This window comes from Perognathus longimembris, chromosome 22 (assembly GCF_023159225.1).
Source record: "Perognathus longimembris pacificus isolate PPM17 chromosome 22, ASM2315922v1, whole genome shotgun sequence".
In the NCBI taxonomy this organism is placed as follows: domain Eukaryota; kingdom Metazoa; phylum Chordata; class Mammalia; order Rodentia; family Heteromyidae; genus Perognathus; species Perognathus longimembris.
This window is the reverse complement of record NC_063182.1, coordinates 17,529,977-17,557,003: the sequence shown is the minus strand read 5'-3', so window position 1 is coordinate 17,557,003 and position 27,027 is coordinate 17,529,977. Positions and strand designations below refer to the sequence as shown.

Below are 27,027 nucleotides of genomic sequence, written 5' to 3'. Positions count from 1 at the left end.
GGGTAGTCTCTGTGAACAGTGGAAGACTCCACTGACAAGAAGGGAAGATCTGGAAGTCAGGGAAGCGCACAAGTAAAATGTTACCGGGAATGAGTGGAGATGTGTGGAGACCCAAGCAACGTCCCAGTCAGGAAAACCAAAAGGGAGAACTTGTGTGACACTACTGCGACGACTCCGCATAAACACGGCTCATAATCTCGGTCTCTACCCTCATCAAATCACTGTGCCTGGGGTCACCTCCCACCCCAACTAATTCTAGCTTCCATCACCTCAGGGGCGATGCTTGGGCGGGCAGAAACGAGCCTACTTACCTCCGAGTCCCCTCACGCGCCCAAGCACGCCCCGCCTACCCGCCCACCTGCCGGCACCGCGCTTGCGCCTGCGCCTCCGTCTCAAGGTCAGCACCGCCCCCAGCCCCTAAGCGAGCACCCGCGGAAGTGGCTTTAGAGGACGTCCTGCGTCGCCTCATCTCTGCGTGGCGCGGGGTCGTCGGCATTCTGGAGGAGGAGGGACTTCCTGTCCCGCGCGGGGAGAACTTCCGGTAGAGCCGGAAGACCTTCTCCCTGGCGGCGGTTTCCAGAGCTTCCCTCTGCAGCATTGGGAGGGGAGATCCGGGGCGGTCCTGGCGACTCTAGAGTGTCGAGTCCACGACCTGCCCTCGGCGCCATGGTGAGTCCTTCAGCGAGGACCGGTGTGACAACTGTAGGGAGGGAAAGGCCGGGGTTGGTGGGCAGTCCTGTAAAAAGCGGGTCCAGTGCTCTGCTCTGAATGGAGGTGGCTGCGGGGAGCCGCCGAGCCGGACCTCACCTGTTCTGAGGGCTCGAGGGCGGAGGGGCTGCGGTGGCTGGACCCAGGCCCACGGGGCGGAGGCTGCGGTCGGGCGAGTCTTTCTGGGGTACCCTGAATGGGCAGCTTGCCTGCTCCAGGCCCTTTCACTATGTGGCCTGCGGCTCCAGGTGAATAGAATTGACCTTGCCCGACCCATCTTGATCCTGCTGCCCTTTCTCAGCAGCTGGAATGAGGTCAAGAATTTAAGATCTTATGAAGTACCTTTTGAAAACACAATGGGTTCTCTTCTTAGACAAGAGCCAGCCACACTTGCCATTTCAACGACGAAGTCAGATTATCCTCCAAATTTCCCTACTTCAGAATCGGAAAAGGTGTCAGATTTTAGTAAGAGCCGGGCTTAATCAAAAGGGAAATTGCCAAGGTTTGAGAGTGGGAACTACTGCCAAAGGGAGAATGTTCTGAACTTCCGATTTACAAGCGTCTCAAAGTGCAGGGCAAGTAAGGCTAGAGAGAACTTGATATTGGGGAATATAGGTTGAATGCTTTATTTTGAGGCCATCCAATTGGAGAGTTGTTAAGGAAGCTTTCTGTATTGTTTTTAGGCCGAAGGCAATTCAGGACCCTAGGAAAGAGAATCCTAAAAAAAAATTGGTAACTAAGAATTTAGTTGCATTTATCCTTGGGGAGCCGTAGGTCCACAAGCCATTTAGGAAAGAAAGGATAGGAATTCCGAGGTTATAGGCTTGGGGGGGACCGCTGCTTCTCTCACCTAAGTTCCATGGGAAAAAGCTTATTCTTTTCATTAAGTCATCTTCTGGATTTTTTTTTAAACCTTTCTTTCCGCCAAGATTGCTGGGTTTTAGTAAGTTTCAGAGCATTGTCAGGTACTTCACTACATGGAAGATTTTAAACTCACATGTGAAGGAGCTTTGATCTCGAGTTCTAGCCTCAGTATTGTCAACCTTGTCTTTTGAATGATTTAGCAACTTACCTGAGTGTAAAATCAAAGACCTTCAAAATTACAGTTACTGGTACATTATACCATCCGTATAACATGTCTCTCAGCACTGTATTTATATATGAATTTCAAATATATGAATAATTTGTTGATGGATGATATGGTTTATATTCCTCAACTCCAACCCCCACCACCCTTAATTGTGAAACTAGGCAAAGGGAAGAATAGAACTGGAAAGACTCAATGTGTAATTTTATAAAAGGGAGAATATCAAAGAGTACAATTGCCTAAACACATGGTAAGAGTATAATTATAAGAGCTGCCACATTATCTTTCAAAGTGGCTATACTATTTTTACTTTTCATTTGGAGTGAATGGGAATTTGTATTGCTCAGCATTGTTGGCATTTGGTATTATCTGTTCAAGATTTTGGCCATTCTGATACTTGTATAGTAGTATCTTACAGTTTTCATTGATTTTTTCCTTCAATTTTTTAAAGAAGCAACTTTTTATGTTAAATGTATATATTTTAAGATCCTTGTACTGCCATTTAAGCATTGAAGTTCATTAATATCAGGCCTCCACCTTTGTTTTTCTTTATTATTTGCTATTCTGGGTCTTTTGCTTCTTAGAAAATTTGTCAGCATTGTTTTCTACCCACCACCAATTTTTGCTTTTTGTTTTTTGGTAGTACTGGAGTTTGAACTCAAAGCCTGACACTTGCTATTCATTATTTTTCATACAGGGTCTCATAGTTTTGCCTAGGGCTGACCTACTGTGATCCTCACACCTCTGTACCACCATGCCCTGGCTCAAGTTTTGTGGTGTTTAGTTGTTATTAGTTTGTTTTGTAGTTTTGGGGATCAAACCCAGAGTAATCTACCACTCAGCTACATGGTCCCTTATAAACTTTGGATTTTTTTAATGTTGATATAAAAGTGGTGTTTTAGTAGCAGTTTTGTGGTGCTGCATATATAACCCAGAACCTAGAACATGGCAGGCAAGTGTTCACCTAAACTACATCCCTACCTAAAATTTCAAGTTCTTCGTTGTTGGGATATGGAAAAGTTACTAATTTTGTATATTGACTTTTCTGAAATCTTGCTATATTCACTTGTCATTAGGCTACTAATCTCTTGCATTTGAAGCATTAATAAAATTTAGGAAAACAAAGCAATTTCAAATTTTGATACTAAAGTTTGGGAAATTAATATTAATTAATTGATAATAGTCTGACTGTCGTATAAAATCTTTAATCAAGATGTGTTTTTGTACATAACTTTCTAAAAATGATTGATGATTAAATAAGTACATGGCACAGAATGTCTGCTTGAATTATAAGTGGGTGATGCTCATAGTTTGACTTTACATTTCTGTGATTCTGAATACATTAGTTTGTGGATGTTGTTGATGTACAACTGGTTGAATGTAAATTGCAGGTACAAAGGAAAGGAAAGATATTCACTATTTGTGGAATTCAAGAAGGAATTCACAAAGAAGGGTTAGGAGAACAAATTTTTAAGGGCAAGTAGAAGCACTACAGAAGAGTAAAACTGAATTTTACTTCAATAACTAATAGTTGTTTTAAAAAAACTTATAAAAATTCATTTAAATCGGGGCTGGGGCAATGGCCTAGTGACAAGAGTGCCTGCTTCATATACATGAAGCCCTGGGTTTGATTCCCCAGCACCACATATACAGAAAATGGCCAGAAGTGGCACTGTGACTCAAGTGGCAGAGTGCTAGCCTTGAGCAAAAAGAAGCCAGGGACAGTGCTCAGGCCCTGAGTCCAAGCCCCAGGACTGGCCAAAAAAAAAAAAAAAAAATTCATTTAAATCCTTTTGAAATAATTAAATCTTGTGTAGATTTATTTTTTAATTAATTCATTAATTAATTTTTGCCAGTCCTAGGGCTTGAACTCAGGACCTGAGCACTGTCTTTGGCTTCTTTTTGCTCGAGGCTAACACTCTACCACTTGAGCCATATTGCCATTTCTGGTTTTTTCTTTATGTGGTACTGAGGAATCGAACGCAGGGCTTCATGCATTCCAGGCAAGCACTCTACCACTAAGCCATATTCCCAGCCCCTAGATTTTTAAAATATCTACTTTACAGACAGAAATAGAGGCACAACAAATTTAACCTGTCAAATTACACAGTTCCTGGTGATAAAATTTGACTTTCTAACCCGGTCACCTTGGCTACTTTGCTCTTTTGCCAGTCTTGTTATCATTTATGTTTGAAAGTTTCCATTTGGAAGGGGATTGAATTTTGAGAATTTTGTTCAGTATTCAAAGCTCAATCATTTTCCTATCTCTTGCAACTATAATTTCGTTTCCTTCTGAATTGTAAATTATATAATCTTATAGAGAACCTGGCTTTTCCTCCTATGTGTTTACCAGACACATTCCCTTGAAAATTTTATTGTTAGCGCAATTTTCAAAGGCTCCATGCCATGTTAACTTCTGGTATTTTAGTTTAGTTTTGTTTGGTTGGTTGGTTGGGTTTTTCTGTTAGTAGTCGGGCTTGAACTCTGGGCCTGGGCGCTGAGCTCTTCAGCTCTACCACAGAAGCCACAGCACCACTTCCAGTTTTCTGGTGGTTAATTGGAGATAAGGGTCTCGTGGTCTCTCCTGCTTGGGCTGGCTTTGAACCTCCATCCTCAGATCTCAGCCTTCTGAGTAGCTAGGCTTACAGGCGTGAGCCATCAGCTCCCAACTGCATGTTAACTTCTTAATACTCACCAATTATTACCTTATTTTCTTTCTCAGATATCACAGGGACAAATAGAAGCCCAAGATGATACTAATAGAGTAAGTTCTTGGAAGTAGAGAGTTTGGATTATGAAGAGATGAGATTAATGTAAATGGACACACTGGAAAGAAAGAGGAGACTTCTTTCCACCGGTGGAATGGCATATGAAGAAATAACTTCAGTAAACTGTTTAGCTTTATTTTATACATACATGTTTGTAAACTTGTCAACAGTTATTGTTGTAAATCCTTGACACTGTAAGGGTAGAGTGGTTTTTATTTATTTGGTTGTTTTTTTAGTCAGGGTAACTGAGTCTACATGTTAGACAAGTACTTTAGCACTGAGTTACATCCCCAGCCTTATTTTCCTTTAAAAATGAGTTTTATACTTTTATCTCCATGATGAAGAGAAACATTTAAAACTATTACCTTTAGTTAGTTACTTCTTTGTGTAGTTGACTATGTCTACCCTTTACAGACAGCTTAGCTAATTTTTATTATTTTTTTATTTGGTCCTTGCTACTGTTTGTCCTAATATAATACCTAGGAAAACAAGTTACAGTTTTTTCTTTTCAAAAGAAAAAGTACTGGCAGATTTTTTTCCCCACCAGAATTAGAACTTCATTTCTTGAAGGTTTAATGATTTTTATCATTCCAGAGGACTTCGGTCATTTTTTTATGATGGTTATAAATGATTGATTACAAACTGTGTTAAATTCTTAGGTTTATGGGGACAAGGTCTCACTATGTAGCAGGGTCTACACCTGCCTAGATTTTAGGTGTACACTACCACACCCTCAAATAATCAGCAGCCACCCCCACCCCCTACACACACAAACCTTATCAAATCCGGGACTTTATATATGTTAGGCATGATCTCCTCCACTGAGCTATATTCCCAGCCCCTCTTTCTCTTTTTTTTGGCCAGTCCTGGGCCTTGGACTCAGGGCCTGAGCACTGTCCCTGGCTTCTTCCCGCTCAAGGCTAGCACTCTGCCACTTGAGCCACAGCGCCGCTTCTGGCCGTTTTCTGTATATGTGGTGCTGGGGAATCGAACCCAGGGCCTCGTATCCGAGGCAGGCACTCTTGCCACTAGGCCATATCCCCAGCCCCCTCTTTCTCTTGATAGCCACTAAAACAAAAACCAGCTTAGATTATAAATAATGAATATTTAAAAAGGGATAATTGACGCAAGTATTCAGGTAGACTTTAAAGCAAAACAAAGTAAAATTATAGTACTCATGGCATTCGTAAGTCTTTGCTGAAAGAAATTCTACAACTACTAATTGAAATGAGAATGCTGGGTAGAAGGCCAAGTCTACTACTTTACACTAATTTGGTGCTCTAACTTCCTCTCAGAGCAAATATTATATATAAATAGTATATTTTCTTATGAGTACTATTCCATGTAATCTTTGTTTGTTTGTTTGTTTTTGGCCAGTCCTGGGGCTTGGACTCAGGGCCTGAGACCTGTCTCTGGCTTCTTTTTGCTCAAGGCTAGCACTCTGCCACTTGAGCCACAGCGCCACTTCTGGCCGTTTTCTGTATATGTGGTGCTGGGGAATCGAACCCCAGGGCTTCATGTATAGGAGGCAAGCACTCTAGCCACTAGGCCATATATATCCCCAGCCCCTCCATGTAATCTTTGTAAGGAATGGAATATTCATTGCAACTAGCAATAATTATGTATCACAGGCTTTTATAGTGATGCAGAAATGTTAGTCTGTGTGCCAGTGGTTTATTGTGTATTTATTTAAAATAATACAGTTACAGACAAATCTGCTTGAGATTTTAGAGATCATTTATCAACTTTTATCATTTTGTTGATAAGAAAAATGAGAATTAGAGCTTTTCTAATTTTTATGTAGCTAGTTGGTGACAACTTTTATTCCCATAGTGTTTAATTATTTAATACATTAAAATATTCTCAATGAGTACATTTACTTAAATGGTAACATAATAGGTACAGATTAAATTTTTTTGACTTTTATATCTGACATTAAATTTTGAGTTAAGCTTAATTTATATTTATAAATTTAATTTTTAGTTTTTTGAAAATATTTGTGACATATCTGTTGAATTAAATTGGAATTATCTCATAAAGGCAAACCTTGTTTTTTGATATATGTCGATAACATACTTTGTCTTTTGCTTTTAGATTGTTTTCCTTCATGCTAAAATTCAGTGTATACTTCTGAATGTAATGAAAAATGGAAATTTTTATGATTTATCTTTTTATTATTATAAGGGAAATATTTCAACATCGGAAACCTGCCATGTCACTTTTCTGGAAAGTTGAAAAGATGAGTGAATATGATTTAATTGCAGGAGAGATCCTTAAGTTAGTGATCATAGTTGGGAATGATGGTGGCTAGTTTGCTAGTATACGTTTATTGTTGTTGTTGTTTTGTTTTAATGGAAACTGGAAAGTCAAGAAAGGTTTTAGAAAAGAAGTAAATATTGAAAACCAAGCTGAAATTGTTTTAACCAAGTTGATTTGTAAGGTCAAATAACTTTGATTCATTGTTTCTGTTTAATAGCTAATAGCTTCTCTGAATATAGATCTGCAGGGTTTTCTATATTGTCAAGGAAAAGTAAGAGAACTTAGGTTACATTCTTCCTTTGAATCTTTTAGTACTGTGCCAAAACATTTATGCATGAAGCAACTTGTTACCTAACATCTTTTAAAATGATTTATTTTCATCAACATTTTAATGACTATAGTATTGCTCTATATGAGATGCTGCATAATTTGTTTAGCCCACTGTAACTGAGAAATTATCTTTTAAAGCAAACAACTATTAATTTCAACACCATTATCTTAAAATGGTTTATGAATTATATCTTGCTCTGTGGATAGTCTTCTATTTCCCTTATCACCTTTGAGGAAAGTGTGTTCTCTTTAAATTTAATCAAATTCTGATAAATGACTATATCTTGTCATCTTCACTAGAAAGTCTGCAGCTGCTCTTCTGAGTAGGACATTTTTTGAGCTACTCTTTTGTTTGGCTCGTGCATTCTACTATAATCATAATTCTACTCAAGAACTATTTGGTATGTTTAGGCATTTTATGGAAGATGTGTATTTTTCACCCAATTTTATTATTTTTCTAAATTAGAAAATAGCAAAAATGTCATGACTGTACATTTTACTCTGAAAAAATTAAAACATTTTGTTCTTTCGATCATTTATGGGAGGATTTCATGGTGACATTTCTATATGTTTATATACTGTAAATTGATCAAACTCACTAGCTTTACCATTCTCCTTTATCCCTTCTCCTTCCTCCCTTTCTAAAATAATCCCAACACATTTCCTTCCTATTTTCATACATACAAATAAACTACCATGACCACATTTATCCTCAGTCTCTCTGTTGATCTTACTGCCTCCCACTGGTGCTTAACTTCTCAACAGAACCTGTAGCATACTAATTCTTTGAACAACTGTGCTTCATAATCCATCTGCCTGAACTCAAATCATAGCTGTTGATTCCATTATATATATATATACATATATTTATGTATGTGTGTATGTATATGTATGTATGTATACATATATATTTATGTAATAAGTTACTATTTTATAGGACAAAATAGTTCAGTACCAGCCATTTCTTATATATCAATACGTCAGCAAAATGATAAGTCAGTATTGCATATCAGTAGGCCATTTATTCCCTTAGCTCAATTCTGTAAGCTGAAATGCATGATAGCACACACCTCCTTTTAAATTTCTGTTTCATTTTTTAACAGTCTGGTTTACTAGGTCTCTAAGGGCTAATGCTATGTCATAAAACGGATAAAGGCAAGAATAGCCTATATAATCAACCCTGGGATAATAGAGTTAGTTTGGAAGAAACTTCTTGCCTCTTCATGTGTTTTTTTTTTTTTCAACCACTATTGCTGGTAAATATAAAAATTTCTCTTTTGGATTTTAAACGATCCTCAGTCCTGTTAAAGAAACTATTAAAGTAACCATTTTTAAAACAAGTCTGTCCAGCATCCACTTGTATTGTTTCAGACACACTGAGTACATTGGTAATCCTAGTTTTTATTTTATGGCATTTTTCTCCTGACCTTGGTGTGGTTAGACCCCAAAGATATCTCCCAAACTTATTATCTTGTACTTTCCTATTCAAAATCTTAACTCCAGATCACTCATATCTTTGATGTAGTACCTACCTGCCAAGTCATGCAGACTTGTAGTTGCTTTGTAAGCATTCATTTAATTCCTATGTTCTTTTTAAGGTCAAACCTCTTAAATATTAGCTGCCTTTACCTTTCTTTTAGAGTTGTAACTTTTGAACTTACTCTTATTCTTAGGAGATGATGTGAGAACTTTGAGTTTTCCCAAACAACTTTATTTGCTAGAACTGGTTATTTTTGTGCTTTCTTGTAATTCTGTCATCACTCAGGAGGCTGAGCCAGGAGATGAGTTTGAGGCCATCCAAGGCTACAGTGAAATCTTGTCTCAATAAAATAAATATTCAAAAGTAGGCACACACACACACACACACACACACACGTACTCGATACGTTTTTCTTGACCAATTGCATATAACTTATGAAGACTTCGGTTTTCAAATTAAGTAAATCTCTGTACTTATTTGTGATTCCATTTACAGAACATCATAAAGTACTTGTTACCTATGTTCGGTTTATTCTATTCTTTATCCTTAAAGTGAGAACATTGGTTACCTTGAGTTTGTGCTGTGTATGTGTGCATATATTGTATGTGTGCACTACACAAGAATGTCTTTTCAGTTACTTTTATCACTTTTTTTTTTTTTTTTTTAGTGTTGAGGACTGAACCCAGGACCTTGTGCCTGTTTGCCATGTACTTTTGTACTTTACCAGTGAGCTACATATACTCCACCATGTTTCTTTTTCTTAGATTAATGTCAACTATTCTTCCAAAATTTATTTGATTTGGCTTCCTATTTCCACAAACTTAGGGAAAAGCCTTTGGTTGGTGTGCAATTCATAATAAAATGTAGCCATGTAGAATGTCTCAATGTTTTTGGATTATGATATTTATTTATCTTTCCTTCCCACTGTGATAGTGGGATATTTCTTTAACCTTGTCAAACTAGTTCAGGTGTCACCTTATGAACCAGATTTCCCCAGACCTCCTTTTTAGATATAATCAACTCTCTTAACTTGGATTGTTCCTGTACCACTGGGAATTAACCTCTGCCATTCACCACTTATCACAATTTATTTAGGTGAAGGTGAGAGGTGGTTAATACTAAGAGTTAGATAAAACCAACACTGGATAAAGAAATGAGTTATGTCTTTTCACCTTGAACTTAAATGTGGATTAGTTCCAAGATCTACTGTAGACAGGTTTGTAGCCAAATCAATGATATTTACATCACAAGAGAGTAATTTTTATTTAGGGTTGTTGAGGTTTTTTTTTGTTTTTGTTTTGTTTTTGGTGACAGTTCTGGGGCTTGAACTCTGACCCTGGGTGTTGTCCCTAAGATTTTGTAGTCAAGATTAATACTACTACTTGGGCCACAGTTCTACTTTGGCTTTTTTGCTAGTTAATTGAAAATAAGAGTCTCACAGTTTTTCTTACTCAGGTTGATCTTTGGATCTTAGCCTCCTAAGCAGCTGATTGTAGGCATGAGCCACTAGTACCTAACATCTTTTACTTCGGTTTTATTTGAAAAGAATATATCAGTTTGAAAGTAGTTTCAGCAGTTGAAAGTCTTTTTAAAAAAATAGCCAAACTAAACATACTTATCCAGAAGTGTTTGGGGTTGAGAGTATTTTACACTCATGAGATGCATTGTAGATGGAGTATTTTTTAGCAGAGGCTGAAATTTTAGCTGCTTTTTGTGCCATATCATCAATCATCAGACAGCCCATGTTTAATTTTACTTACAGTGTATCATTAAGAGAATTGAATGGAATATTTACTGAACTTGAATGTCTGATTTATTTGCTAGTTTATATGTCACTATAAATTAGTTAAAGTCTTTCACCCATATTCTTGCCAGCTTTCAAAAGGAGATCAGTCATTCTTACTGTACCAGCTATACCATGTTTTTAATGTATTTTTTTTGTCTCAGTACCAGTCCTTGGACTTAAACTCAGGACTTGGGCACTGTTCCTGAACTGTTTTGCTCAAAGCTGGTGCTCTATCACTTGAGTCACAGCTCCATTCCAGCTTTTTTGGTGGTTAATTGGAGATATGAGTCTCTTGGAAATTCTTGCCCTGTCTGGGTTTGAATGGGAATCCAGAGATCTCAGCTTCAATGAGTAGTTAGGATTATAAGCATGAGCCACCAGCTCTAATTTCTTTGTGTGCTAGAAAACCAAGCCTGGATGAGGATTATCAACCCTCTTTCAGACCTCAACTTGTCTGTCAGTGTCTAGTATCCTGTCAGTCATCCAAACTAAAGCATGTTGAAATAAACTTTGAGACATTGTTATCCTTGGTCACCCTCAAGGTTTGATTGCTTTTCTCTTATCTTTGGTCATTCCGCCTACTTTAAACTGTTTTTTAAGTCTTAGCTATTCTCTTTGCATTTCTATGCCTACTATCCTTAAGTGTTACATTATTTGATACTCCCCACTGCCTGCTAAGATTTACTCAGTTTCTCTGTCCTTTTGCTCTGTTCTTAAACTTGTCATTTCATCTTATTTAAACTGTAATCCTCCAGATTTCAGCCTCCCGAGTAGCTAGGTTACAGGTGTGAGCCACTGGTGTGCAGCATCATTACTTTTTAATGTTTGCTCTCTTAGTGCACTAGCTGCTCATTGATAGCAGGTGTTCTGCACTTTTTCCCAGTTGCTGATGATCTAAGACCCCATCATTTAATCTGGTGCACAATATTCCCAGTTGCTGGTTATCTAAGGCCTCACCATTTAATTTGATGCACAATAAATGTTTATTTAATAAAGTACTGAGTAGACTTCAGTGGAAAAAAAGCAGTAAGTTAGAAATTAAGTGTCTGAGTTTCAATGAAGTTGTAACTGGGTAGCTCTAAGATCTTGATTGTTTGCATTCTGTATTATTCATTTGTAAATTGTTCAGAGATGGTTTGATTAAATGCTTGAAGAGCGAGTTCTAAGTTTCTATGACATGAGTTGAAATGATAAAGTGTACACCTTTTTTTGGAGTAAAAATTATTTGAGCATGTCTAGGAAATCTGTTTCAACACGTCTACCAGTCAATTACTAAAGCGTGTAAACAGTTGAGAAACAGAAAGGAGGAATGATATTGAGTAACATCTCTTCTTTTTCTCTTCCCTAACTCATTCAGGGAGATGAAAATTGAAACCATTTAGGATGGTGTGAGTTCCAAGTCTATATGTAAATATGCTTTCCAATGGTAAACAAAGTGTGCTTTGTTTCAATCTGATTGTCAGCAGGAGAGCTAGTTTAATGAAACATAACAAAATTCCAGCTCCACTGAGGTCGATACAATATTCAAAGTTTGAATTTTAAAATTGCAGCATGTTTATATTTAAATTTTGAAGTTTTATTTTCAGTGTCCACAGAAAGAAGAATATTGTATTTGGTATTTTATTTCTTGGAGAGTTGTTTAATTTTCATTGTCTAGATTTTTTTTAAGCCTACTTGGAAACTATTACTGACAGAAATTGAAATGATCATTCTTACAAACATTAAAGGCAAATAACTTTGTTGCTTTCCTGGCCTCAGGTTAATAGATGTGGAAAGGTTGAAACCTAAGTTACCCAATGTTTATCTCTTCTTGGTTGCTTATGAGCTATTTCATAAATGATTTTCCCCAATTCCAGTTGTCAAAAGAACCAGAAGGGCAGTGAATCGAGACAGAAACCTTCTTTTTGGTCAAGTTATTGTTTTCAAGCATTGATAAAACCATTAAAGCTACTTGAATCAGTGACCCATATGGTTGTGTCTTTGAGACTTCAATCTTGATGGACTGCACTCAGCTTAACAGTTGTTTTGTTATTGTTAAACTTATGTTTAAATTTATAAATATGCTTAGACATTCTTTAATTACAAAATAACATTCAAGACACTTAATTTTTAAACATTTCAGAGACTCGTTTATGTAAACAGACCTATCTATCAACTTGGGCATTGAAGATGGGTCATTAAAAATGGGTTGATTTTCATTAAATGATCATTTAAATACTCTTGTCTGTTACTTAGAAACCTTAATCCTTGTAAGTACATTGTAGTACTTCCTAGGTAAACTGTAATTTTTAGTTATGTATCGATGCTTTAAAACTTACGCTTAAGTCAAATACTAATAATGTATAATTTTCTTAAAAGATTGTTATTTGGAGTGGGCTCTGGGTCTTGTGCCTGTGATCCTAGCTATTCAGGAGGCTGAGATCTGAGGATCATGGTTTGAAGCCAGCCAGGGCAGAAAATTCAGTGAGATATTTTTTTTATTATTATTAAAACTTTTTTTTTAATTGTCAAAGTGACATACAGAGGGGGTTATAGTTTCGTATGTAAGGGAGTGTGTACATTTCTTATCCAACTTGTTACCTCCTCCCTCATTCTCCCCCACCCCCCCAGTTCCCTCTCCCTCCCATGAGTTGTACAGTTGGTTTACACCATATAGTTTGTAAGTATTACTGTTGCATTGGTTTGTCTTCTTATCCTTTGTCTCCCAATTTTGGTATTCCCTTTCCTTCCTTAGTTCCAATACATGTATATACAATATCCAGGGTATTAAAATCAGTTACAGTGATATCAGGGGTAAAACCACGGGAAGGGAATACAAAAAAGGGGGGGCATGGTTTCACATGGCATGTTGAAAATAACTACAACAGTGATATACTACTTGTTTACATAACTTGAAGTTCATTTCACTTAGCATCATCCTATGTGTTCATATGGGCATAGCTCTTGAGCTTTTGTGATCTTATCTCAATAAACTACTTGAAAATGCTGGAGCTAGAAAGGGCTCCATGGTTCAAGTGTTAGAGCACTTGACTTGGGCAAAGGATTAGGAACAGCACCCAGGCCCAGAGTTCAAGCCCCAGGACTAGGGGGGGAAAAAAGAAGAAAAGTTGCTATTTTGAAAGTATATTTCAAGGTCTCTTTCCTACATTTATCGTGAATAACTGGTAAAATAATTTTTTTATGTAATCTTAAGTTATCTGTGTAGAATCCTGTCTGAAGGTAAAATTGTCCTTTTTTTGTAGCACATATGTAGTCAGTTAATAGCAATAAATTCTAGGGAAGATTCAATGATTTCTCATAAAAAGTTGAAAGATTTTATCAGAGTATGTTGAGTCATTCCTATATTCCCATCTATTTGAGAGGTGGAGATAGGAGGAGGATTGGTTAGTTCAATGTCATGCCAGACAAAAGTGAGGAAGAATATCTGAGAAATAAAATATGTGATGGAGGATGCATATGATTCAAGTACATTATATATAAATATGAAACTAACTTAATGAAACCCACTAAATTTGTTAAAACAGCCGGGGGAGTGAGTGTTAATCAGTAATCTGATCATGAAATACATGTGAGAAATTTATGTCAACAAGTTTTTAGAAAATTACAAAAATGAAACAACCTTAAAGGAGTGCGTATATGGCTCAAGTAGCAGAGCCCTTACCCACAATTCAGTCCCCATTACTGCACAGGAAAAAAGGGAAGGAAGGAAAATTTGTATTACATAATAATATATTTAGCACAGAACATAGGTGAGGTTTTAGAAGTTTTATCAGCTTCAATTAAAAACAGTAAAATGACATAGTAAAATAAAGGAACAGATTAAATTTCATGAATTCATTTCAGTAATCCATTAACTAGAATACCAAAGAATGTACCAACTTTCCTATGTTTATCTTTCTCAAGGTGAGTCTCATTCTTCTTTGCCTCTATAAATGATCAGTCTCTTAAGTTCTTGAAAAACATTCTGAATATGTTTCTCTTCTGTTTCCCATAAGTACTTCATTATTTTGGGGTCTAGATTATTACATATTCCTAGTTTTAGTGCACTTCCCTACTTTTTGCTATGGTTTGTGCCTTAACGTGGTTTACATCTTTAAAAGTGGTAGTATCTCTCATGTCTGTGGCAAAATCAGTGTTTGAAGGGGAAATGTTGACCAAAAAAAAAAAAAAAAATGCCAGTTTATCACATTTCGCAATATTTTTCCAGAATATTCTTTCTGAAATCCTGTTTAATAGCTATGGCATTTATTATATGTGATCAAGATATGGTTACTGTTTTTAAGGAACAAATATCTACACTAATAAAATTTTACAAAATATGTTAGAGAGATTGTACTAAATGACCTTGAAATTTCTGTGATACTATCACTTCCTTCTAAGGCCAGATTGAGGTTACTGTGTCCACAGAACTGACTAAATAGTGATCTTTTACTTTTTGACATCTGTAATCTCAAATCTACTAGCCTTCTGATATATGTGTTAATATATTTCTTGGCCTTGTTCTACCTGAGCAAGTTCATTGCAGTGGCATGCACAATATGGTGATTGGAGGAGTTCTGCTATGAATTACAGGAAAAAAATAATAATGATAGGAAATAGAAAAAAAAAGAAAATTTAATGTTAGGTGAATGTAAAAATAATCAAAACTAACCCAGTTGGTGAAGATTAAGGCATGAAAATATACCCAAATAAAAATACTTAAGGTAGGTTTGTTGTACTTTTTTTTAGAAGTCCTGTTTAAGAACCATTTTATGTTATTTTGGGGTGAATTATCTATGTATATTTAGTAAAGTTAGATTTAGAGGATTAGCTTCTTATTGATTATACGAAGTCTATAGTGTTAAATTATCCCTTGTGACATGAGTTGCAAATACTTTTCCTCAGTTGGTCTTCTGACATTGTTTATATTATTTCTTTATGCCAAAAATTTGATTTTTTGAGACAATCACTTTCTTTATTGTTGACATTATAAGAAATTTTCTGTCTTCTATTGTGGTAATCATCATGATGACAAAAACAAACAATAATATCATGTATTAACTACTTAGCTATGTTGGAGGCATAATTCTCAACCACAGTTTGATGACATAGATTGAATTATTAGCTCTGTTTTATGGAAGGGGAAATAATGGTGCAGATGTTTAAATAATATATCCAGAATTACACGCCTAGTAGATGGTAAAGGAATTGATGGCAGGAAATTAGGAGGGTTGTTGTATGTTGTTGAGGACCTAATCTTTGGAAATAGATGGTCAAAATACAAGTTCAGTTTTCAATTCTGCAAACCTTCAGGTCAATTTGGCCACCAACACTTCATATAGTTAATGCTTGTTAATCATTCCCTGCCAGCTTAGAAGTTAAAAATATAAATATGTTCATACTTCTCTTTTTTGAATGTTAGAAATATCTCAGAATATTAGGGTGTCACATAAGAACATGGACACCATCTCCAAAGAACTCAGCAAAGCAAAGTTTACTTCTGCAGAAGGGTGATCCATCAGCCCCAATTCTGGCAAGCAAGGACACAGAGCAGGGTGGCTGCTCCCTTTCTGTCCCTAGCCCAGCAGACCTACCCTTCTGAGCTCCAGATCACATGATGTGGCTTCATTCCTGGGAAATAACCAGAATTCAGAGAGCTTCTAACAGGATATCTTAAATTGTTCAGGGAAAGAATGCATATAACTGAAATGTAATTAACAAGGGACAAGCCACCTGGCCAAAGCAGGAACTTTTCAGAAAAACAATTCTCTCAAGATTAAAACAACTTTGATGGAAAAGATGCATTTTTCACAGGAGTCTGGCAGCTTCTTTTTGTTTTCTGTTGATACTGGGCCTTAAACTCAGGGTCTGAGTTCTTTCCCTGAGTTTTTGCTTGAGGTTAGCACCCTACAACTTGAGCCATAGCTTTACTTCTGGCTTTGGGTGGTTAATTGGAGATAAGAGTTTCAAGAACTTTTCTTCCTGGGATAGCTTCAAACTGATCCCCAGCCTCGTGAGTAGCTAGGATTACAGATATGAGCCCTTGACATACACTTCTTGGAGTCAGGCTCTAATTCTTCTTCTTCTTGCATCAGACTCATGAGTCTGGAATTACTCAATTTACTACTGAAGCTGGCTTTGCATACTACTTCAAATGTTTATGCTTATACAGTAAACGAGAAGTTTGGACAGTCAATACTTCTCACTTTATTTTTAACTCCATCTATAGAGAACATTTATTGTGAATAGATTATCAAAGTGTACCTAATTCATTTCACTTTTATTCTCATGGATGTAACACTTCACTAACTTGTAGCAGAGGTTTATGAGGTGAGACTACATACTAAATTTTAAGTTTAAATAAGTATGTTGTATTGAATGCCACGATAATGATGGTTTTAATAGCAAACTCTTTTTTCTTAAAAATGCATTTTTCAAACTGTATGGCAAGTTTTGAAGCAGTCTACCCAAGTCAGTTCACTTACTTTTAAATTTATTTGTGTGTTTGTTTGTTTTTACGCAGGGTGTGATAGGTATACAGCTGGTTGTTACCATGGTGATGGCCAGTGTCATGCAGAAGATTATACCTCACTATTCTCTTGCTCGATGGCTACTCTGTAATGGCAGGTAAGGCAAGGATAGGCTGATTGGGATTGTCACTTTTCATCTTTATTTAGTTTACAAGCCTGGTTAACTTTCTAGAAATGTTAACTCCTATTTTGAAGGTCTGACAAAGGAAGATTATAAGGATATCTTACTTTTTTACTTGGAGTATTAGTGGTTTATTAGTTTATTTGTATAGCACAAGGGTAGAAGGGTAATCATGTATTAAGGATTCAGTCTCCCATTCTACCTCTCTTTGCTTTCTTTTTTCTGAGTGTCTGGCCAGTGGGAATACCAGATAATTTATCCAGTTAACTTATAAAACAATTGTTGATCAGGGGTGGGGGTGTGTGAGAGTTTATAATGAAGGTGTTGACATATTCCCACCATTTATTGGAGAAATTTTATACAACAAAGATGTCCTGTTGTCAGTGACTCATTTCAGAATTTGTAAGTTAGAGATTCTTTGTTTTATTGTGAATTTTACTTTTCAATTCAGCAAGGAAATGAATGAAGTTATGTTGTTTGCACTGTAAATTCAGTAGTATCTTCAGCTCCTTCTGAAAAAGAACTAGGTTGCTTAGCTAAAATATGAACAGTAAATGAAAACTCAAAAATAAGCTACATAAAAGTGATACAGTTAGACAAAAGAAAAAAGTCGACACAATATATATGCTGAAATTCTCTAATTATGAAAGGTAAGTAATAATTCTGATAACATGCCTACCTTAATTATTTATCTTTAATAAATATATTTTGAGACTAGTATATTCATTTTCTTCAAACATTTTGAAATAAGAAAACAATGACTATCTCTCTTATGAGTAATTTCATAAACTGAAAGACAAACCTAAAAACTTAAGGTTTTGTTTTAGAAATTTTTAAATTGTTGTGTTCTTCTTTATGCATTATACTTTTTCATATTGATATTCAAATATAGAAAAATATTTAGACATCTTTAAAATTGTTTTGAAGCACTGATATATCTGTATGTATACAGTGAATGTGTGAAAGAACAGCTACTTATAGATATATGTTAGCACAATAAAAAATAAAGTTTTGGTAAAGTTGAAGCCTGTGTCAGACCTTTTATGAGGGAAAATCACTCATCTGTAACTAATTTTTTCATGTAGTTTTAGTATGAGTAAACTGGTTTAATGCTTTGCTTAGCAGAACCAATGTCTATAGATCGTGGAAAGGAAATGCATCTACTATGCAAATTATCTTTAGTTCTAGATGAAAGGGAACTTGGGTTTGTAAAAGTATACAAAATATAATTATTTTCTCCTCTGAGTTGCACGTATCTAAACGCTGTGCTTATAATACAAATGAGATTTCATGAAAGTCATGAAAGACAGTTTGCTGTTATCAACTAATTCAGCTGAGTAACATGATTGTTACAGCTGTTTTTCATAATTCTTTATCAACTTTTTGTGATATAAAATGGTACACTTTAATACTGAAAATCATCTAAAATATCTTCTCTACTTCCTATATAAAAATACTATTGATAATAAATGAGTATGTAATTTCACCCATTGAGCAACTGGTGAACAAGAAATCTGAGGGCATTCTTTTAGTTCCTGTAAAATACTTAAAAGAGTTTAAAGGGAAAGATGCAGCAAGACTTTTATTTTTGGTGCCTATACTGAGAATTGAACTCAGGGTGTGGGCTCTGCCCCTGAGCATTTTTACTCAAGGCTAGCCCTATGCCACTTGAGCACCTACAGCTTCATTTTTTGCTTTTTTTTTGTTTTTTAAGCAGTTAACTAGAGATTTAGAGTATGACCAACTTTCCTGCTCAAGCTGGATGCTTAATTGCAGCCATCAGATCTTAGCTTTCTGAGTAGCTAGGATTACAGGCATGAGATACCAATGCCCACATTTTTTTAATTTTTTTATTAAAAAATTTAATTACCCTTTAGTTGTATAACGAGGTTTTAATTCAACATGTCCGTTTATGAGTTCAGTACATCTTGATCAATGTCACCCTTTCCATCACTCTTCTGCATTTGTCCCAACCCCACTCATCCCCTCAAGTTACTTGGTTCCATTGTACAATAGATATTATTACTGTATTTGTTCACCCTCTCTCAGTTTGTCTGTCCCCACTCCCCTAAACTTCCCTGCTTGACAAAACATGTTTCAGCTTCTTGGTATTTATTTTATAAAAACTAAATTATGTAGGGCTGGGGATATAGCCTAGTGGCAAGAGTGCCTGCCTCGGATACACGAGGCCCTAGGTTCGATTCCCCAGCACCACATATACAGAAAACGGCCAGAAGCGGCACTGTGGCTCAAGTGGCAGAGTGCTAGCCTTGAGCGGGAAGAAGCCAGGGACAGTGCTCAGGCCCTGAGTCCAAGGCCCAGGACTGGCCAAAAAAAAAAAAAACAAAAAAACTAAATTATGTAGATTGTCTTGGAAGTGACTATTGAACAGAACTATTTAGGTGAAAATATGTATAGATAACACAGTGGATATAGATAACCATGAGCATGTGGAAGAAATTTGTCTTCAGATTTTAATACATATGACATCCTAACTTCAGGTTACAAATAGTTTGAAATGTTCTTAAAAATTATGATTTTCTTTTGGTATCTTGTTCATTTCTGTCCCTGTCACGCAATGGCCTCTGTCTTCAGCTGGTTTCAATGTATTATCATTTTTTTATTTGTATAAAACATACTGATAATTTTTTTAAAATCTGAGTATCTCATTTGGATCTTTACTCCATGGTCTAGGTCAGATGGGAAATGTCGGGTGTGCTCTGACCTTAGAAATCTTTGTAGCTGAGATCTTAAAACACCTTGGAGTTCTTGTCACATAACATGCCAGTTGGCAAATGAAGAGAGTAGGGCGTTACCACAAGAGATGGTGGGATATCATCACACTTAGAAATAGATTCATCATTTCTTCTCAAATTTGTAGCCTGGGGCCCTTGGAGTATTTTTAGCTATGGATCAGGAAAGTCTGGAAAATGGTAGTTTTTATTGTAGCTAGGAAATAAAAAACAAGATTGGTGAGTACCTGGTGTTTTTCTTCAATAGATGATACTATATCCATTTTTTTGCAAATGAGAAAATGGATTTGAAATGATTTATCCAAGTCCACATATAAAGAAAAGAAGCAGATTTGGTTGCACTTTCCCCAGAAATCTAACTTGCAGTCTATGACACCAATCTTCTCTCTTACTTGTTTGTTCACTTTCCACTATTTTATTTGCCTGTGGTCAATTACATATTGGAACCAAATGTGGTAGTGCATGCCAGTAATCCCAGATACTTAAGAGGTAACAGCAGGAAAATTTGGAGTTTGAGGCCAGCTTGGGCAATGGTAGTAGTGAGACACTATGAAGAACACTACTTTCCTGGTGTTCAGAGGTCCCTGAGCTCAATTGCTAGGGCTGGAGATGGGGTTTCGGAAGTTGACAATTTGTAAGTTTTAAATTGCACAACATTGTGTGTAGCATGAAGACATTTTGCTGTATACCTCCAGGAATGTGAATCTTGTCTGTGCAGCACTTGTACAGGATCAGTTATCGGCCTCTTAACCACTTAGTAACCATCTTAGGTTATCAGAACTACTCTTTGGTACTAAAGTGCTGTGTTTAAGTTACTCTTATAAGCACATGTCACAATGCTTACATCAGCTTTTCATCTCATCATGTAGGCAGTTTATTATATTACAGGAAGGGTAATTGTGTACAGTGAGTATAATAAAATATGAGAGACAGATCACATTAACATTTTTAGAGTATATTGTTATAAATGTTGTATTTTACCATTATTGTTGTGAACCACTTATTGTCTAAACTTTATATAAGTATGTATATATATATATGAATATATATAGGCAAAACAATATATACAGGGTTTGGTATTCTTTACAGTTTCACCCATTTGCCGGGGTTGTGGAACAGGTCCCCCTAAGGTGTGGGTAGACTACTGTGTACATACTACCTCTTGTCCTAAAGTGTCAGGTTTGAGCAGTTTTCAGTGTGATGGAGGAGACAAGTATAATGGTTTGATGGAATAAGTTAAAATTATCTTCTTTCTTCTTTTTTCCCTAGCTGCACATTGCCTGTTAGAATATATCCTTTAGGGTTATAGATTGTGTATGATTCCTCTTCACATTCTGTATTCCACGGCTGTTCTGCAGCCACTTAACCAGCTTGTGTTCTCAGTCAAATGAAATAATAACCGTTGACTGGATTGCCAAAAGCATACTAAGTATAAAGTAGAATTTAAGATGTATTGTCTTGTGTTTTCAATACTTTATCTGTCTTACTTGCCGTTTGAGATTGTTTGTTCCATGTTAGTAAGTTATAATACTCTAAGTTGTATTCTGTCCTTCCAATATGTAATAGGAAAATATTGATCGAACAGTCTGCAATCTGATGAAATCTAACATAGCCTTACATCTGAAACTGTGAACACTCATGTGATACCACGGTAGACAATTTTGTACCTGACCCTTGGGAACTAGGTCTCTGAAAACATAGGTGCCTTGAAAATACTGTGTAAAATTACCTTCAAGTTATACGGATACGAAACATAAATAAAAGGTGTTTAGACTTTAGTCTCTTCGCCAAAATGTATTCTGTACATGCAAATATTCCAAAGTCTGAACTCTAAAACACTTTTTCCAGGTATTTTATTAATAAAGGATACTTACTAAGGGATAATCAGACTGTACTGTAGAAAATATTGCTTGTTCTTGATTTTTTTTAATGACTTTATTCAAGGAATTCCTACTTTAAGAACTTTTATTAATAGTTCTTTGGTTTATAACCTTTTCTTAAAGGTTATATGTATTGTTGACTTTGGGGAAAACTCGATTATGATTTTGTTTTGAAGTTTGCGTGGCCCCTTTTTTCATGGAGAGGTTACATTCTTTGTACATTTGAATAGTAGGTTTTGCATGAATTACAGGATATTGTTTTTCTCCATAAGGGTTTCCATACTGTAACTGCTGTCCTAATTTCTAATTGTATAACTTAAACTTCATGCATTTTTCTCTACCCTTTATCTACTTAATCACTTTTCTAATCTCTTGTCTATGTTATCACTGCTAATTCCCTTCATTTGTCCCTCATCAAACATATATTTTGGTCAAATTTTCCCTCATTTTGTTTCATCTCACATTGGGTAAAGAAAGTATTATGGCACCTTCATATTTGATGCTTTACGTTATTGTTGCATCTAACTATATGCAAGTTTCCTTGGTGAATGAAACCTACTGTTCAAGTGCACAGTCGCTCGGACCTATGACCTAAGGGGGGGAAATCTACTACTTTTATTGAATGTTGGATTCCTTCCTTGCTCTTTGCCTTAGCTGTCTTCATGATAGTCTATGAAAGTTTCCAATGAATAATACTATTTATAAAAAAAAAATCAATTTTACCTACTTATTCCGAAAAATCGCTTAGATTTTAAGCAAACTTTATTTTCATTTTTTCAAAATCTTGGAGACTTAGAATATAAACTAAAACTGTCTTCTGCTACTTCTGTGGTATATAATAAGTATCATAGGCAGAGTTTGGAGGCTAGAAGTCTGAAAACAAGGATGCTAAAGCTACCCAGTTACGATGAGAACTCCTTTTTAGTTTTTCCCCAACTTCTTGCATCTTCACATGGTAGAAAGAGTCAGCTTGCTTCCTTCATTTTAAAATCCCACTATGAACCTCACCTTTACAACTTCCAAATCCCTATCCTTCAAATAACATCACTGGGGATCAGATTTTAACATACTGAGGCTGGGAAACACATATTTAATAAGTTGCCTATATTGTATACTCTGAAATAGAATTCTGAATGATTATTTGTGTTTAAAATTTAGCTTGCTCTGTCAGTAAGTTTTTTGGTATTTGTTCACTTTCTCATTTCAGACTTCTAAAGTTTTATTAAAATTTTCAAAATTGTTGGCAACTTTTGAAGCAACATGATGTTGTTCATAAATTTGTAAAATAAAACCTAAGTTCATTCCATATTTTCTGCAACATGCTTTTTCATTAAAGAATGGAATTTTTATAAGTGGATATGAGAATGATCATTGTAAAATTATTTCAGAACTTTAATGAAGTACAGTAAGTACCATGTCAGCTTTATTCTGAGGTACTATTAACAGTGTTAACTGAACGTAGGTGAGAAAAGAGCCAGTAAATTGACAACCAATGTAAATGTTATAAAATTGAAATTAACATATACATACTTTAAGTGCAAAATATTTTTTAGTGTGTTTCTTTTCTACTTTAAAAGCCACATATATTTATAACATGCAAAAAGAAACAAACTCAAAAAAAAAAAAAAACCTGCAGCAGATGCTGGTGACTCACCTTTGTAATCTTAGCTATTCAGGTGGCTGAGATCTGAGGAATTGGGTTCAGAGCCAGCTTGGGCAGGAAAGTCCACGCAATTCATCACTCTAAATAGTCACCAAAAAGTCAGAAATGGGTGGAGCTCTGGCTTAAGTGGTAGAGTGCTAGCCTTGAACATGAAAGTTCAGGGACAACACCCACACACTGAATTCAAGCTTCAGGGCTGGCACCAAAACCAAAACAAAACTAGAAAACATTGTAGTGGACCATATTCTCATCACCTAAAGAAAATCACTGTATTTCCTTCTAATAATTTGTTTATACATTTTCTTATAGGTTCTTATAGGTTATACGTTCAGTTATATTTCATGCTCTTTAATATACTAACATAAAACATTTTTTCACCAATTGTATTATCATGGCCATTATTAGCTGCTGCATGAACTCTAAATCAAGTAAACTTAAATATCTGTTCTCCAAGTCAACATTAGAACGGGATAGTGCAATACTTGCAAATAAGGCAGTCATTTTGCTGAGGTGTACATACCAATAATCAGCAAAAAAAAAAAAAAAAAAAAGATAAAAACTGAAAGCTGACACCAGAATACAAACATTAGTAATAAATATAAACTACATGGTATAGAGTTAAACTATATATAAAGCACTGTTAATAAATAAATCATGCAAACAAATTTACGTAAACCTTGAATCCATAGTCTCTGAGCATAGTCTTCATGCTGCCAGCCATGTTTTTGTAATCTACTTCTTAGAATCCTCTCATCTGAAACCTTTTTCAGCCCCAGGCTGGTGTCCTGATATCTTCCTATTCACATTTCCCACATTAACTGGTAGGCAGGCATATGCCATCACATTCAGCTTTTTTGTTGAAATGTGTCTCACTAACTTTTGCACCCAACAACTACTTTTCCTTCCAATCTCAACCTCCTGAGAAGCTAGGATGATAGGTGCACATCACCACACCCAGCTATTGATTGAGATAGGATCTCAAGCCCCATGACTGACAAAAAGGAAGAAGGGAGGGAATGAGGGAGGGAAAAGAAAGTAATGGCAGCAAAGAAGAATCACAGTCTTCCCCATTAACATATAAATTACCCATTTCCATTCCTTGGTGTGTGTGTATTTCTCTGCTTCTCTTTATAGCCAAATTTGTAAGTTGAATTAGCCACAATTTTTCAGTAACTGCTTAACTTTATATTGTGTTTATTCTTTGTATAGATCATCTTATTTGATTTAATTATTACTGAGAGTTGATTTTATTACAAAAATTATTTTTTATTTTTATTCAATACAGCAACTATAAAATGACCCCAAATTATCTCTGAACTCTAGATTCTTGTACTTCGTTGTTATCCTTTTGACATTTTCACTTGATATCCCATAGGGACTTCAGTACTATAATTATTACTACTACTGTTATTTTGCTTATTTTGGTGCTAGTACTTGGTCTTGAACTCAGGGTCTAATATTCCTACTTGCCTTTTGGGTTTATGACTGGTTCTTTACTACTTGAGCCTTCCTTTAATAGACACTTGAAGATCAACAGCTGTAAGTTGATTGCTTCCTGTAGTACAATCTTCAAATCAGAGATGTAGGTATCTTTTATTTCTTAACATTTTTACTTACTACCTTAAATCTTTCAGCAAAGCTTGTTGATTTGCTGTCCAAATATATATATATATATATATATATATATATATATATATATTTCTTCTATTTTTTCTTACTTTTCTTTAAATCACAGAGCAGCAAAAGGGGTCTTAAAATGTAAATTAAATTATTTCTCCTACTTTAAGACTAATATTTTAGCTTAACATCTAAATTAAATACTGATATGTGAGACTGCACGATTCCCTCCCTTCTTAGCTATTTATTTTCATTGTTACATTTCTTCTTGAGACTTCTGCCTCATTGGATTTTTAGTTTTTTCAGTACTTGTATGCTTTTTCTTTTATGCATTTGTGCTTTGGGGTATACTGTTCCTGCCTGAAATGATTTTCTCTCTATGTTTCTTTCTTACCCTTTGTTTGGGCTGCTAGTTAAATGTCTCACGGGAACTATCTTCACATAGTATCTAAGTTGTGTCTCATATCCTTACCACTCATTTGGTACTTTCTGTGGCATCACACTTGTGATTTGTGTTTCACTTTTTTTAATTGGTTAAATTCTACCCTGACTGGAATAGAAGCATCAAGAAGGCAGGGACTTTGGTTTTATTGGGCTTGATTGTATGTCCAGTGTCAAGCAAAGTACCTGCTAAATAGAACACTCTCCATGTTGGGGTTTTTTCTCCCCTCCTGGCTCGGACTCTTTCTTCTCTCTTCCTGCCCTCCGTAACGTCCTCTCCCCCAACTCCCGACCAGCAGGTAAATTAGAGTGAGACGTGGGGGTTCGGTCCGGCCTGGCGTGCGCGTGACCTACGTGGTAATGTGGCCGCTATCCTTCCCTGGGAGCTAGCGTACATAGACCATGGAGTTAGCTTCTGAGAGCAAACTGACTTTATTGAGAGAAGGACAAGGGGAGATGATTCCGAAGGAAGGGGGTTGGCCAGGATTCCGATAGGCCAAGAGCTGTCACCTGACCCTCAAGGGCTAATGTCACTTGAATGCACCGAACCCGGGCGGGGTTGGAACCCGGGTGGGGTTGGTGGGCGCCCGGCTGGCTGGCAGGTTGGAGGGCTGTTGGCCCAACCGGTTTCTCTGGATTCCAATCTAGAGGGGGTAGCAGGGCCGCATTCCCCAGGGCTGGGGGAGGTGTATCAAGCCCCTTCCATCAAGGCGAGAAAGATGGACCCCAACATCTCCATAAATAGCTGGTGAATGAATGGATACATACCAGACCTAAAAACACCCAGCATCCTTAGAGTTCAGCTTTGAAAAGTCATTGTTACTAATGAATTTGACCAGTCGAATAAAACTATAACAGATGTAATCAATTTTTGGAAAATGAGCTTACAAAAACAAAATTGAGCAATCGTGAGTAAATTTTTAAAGTAAGTAGTTTTTAGAAAATATAAAGTTGTGACATTTTATTATTCATAAGTCTTGCTATGCTCAGGTTTTATTTACTAATTACTTCTCAAAACTTAAGTCTTTAAGTATTTACTGAAGTGTTCTTCTGAATTTATGCATTCATTGTATGTAGATTCTGTACATATGATAGGTACACATGCTCAGTCAGTACTTGGAACTTTCTTGGTCATTCATGAACATAATGCATGATGTCAAGAAAGTTTTGTGTGTATCTACAAACACAATTTCCCAGTTAGGCTCTAATGGAAATCTTTGCCTTCTTATTTTAATTCTCATTTTATCACTATTTTTTTCACTGTTTTCTTTTTACTTTTGTTAGTGATTTTGCTGTTTAAAATCCCCCCTGTGCCTAATGTGGAAGTTTTGTATATTATTACTAAGCACAAGAAGACTGTGATCAAGCTTATATGAAAATCTGTTGGAATGATGCATAAAACTCAGGAAAATGCTGAATTTTAGTAGTATAGATATTGGATAAGCTTTGCTTAGGCATGAGGTATGAGCTGTTGGCCATGAATTCAAAGTTAAGGAATCAATCATATAGATGATTTAAAATATTTTTAGATAGACGCACACATTAATCAAGATTACTGTGTGCCTTCATTGATCAGTTGATTGATCGGTTGATGAAAATGTTGTGACCCACAGGCTCTCAGGAAC

The 27,027-nt window shown here is 36.0% G+C and overlaps 1 protein-coding gene across 7 annotated transcripts in view; it reads left to right on the top strand.

Annotated features, from left to right (window-relative positions):
• The first annotated feature begins 512 nt into the window (after positions 1–512).
• The window catches only part of Tmem161b (transmembrane protein 161B), a 58,397-nt gene continuing 31,882 nt past the window's right edge, over positions 513–27,027 (top strand). For 2 of the 7 annotated variants that reach the window (XM_048331098.1, XM_048331095.1), the window contains exon 1: positions 516–669. Coding sequence is in view for 1 of the 7 variants with exons in the window: in XM_048331093.1 (XP_048187050.1) it covers positions 667–669; positions 16,921–17,024 (107 nt within the window). In the remaining 6 variants the exon portion in view is untranslated. Of the gene's footprint in view, positions 670–16,920; positions 17,025–27,027 lie in introns of those variants that run through there. The other 5 variants (XM_048331097.1, XM_048331094.1, XM_048331093.1 and 2 more) reach the window with 4 other exon arrangements.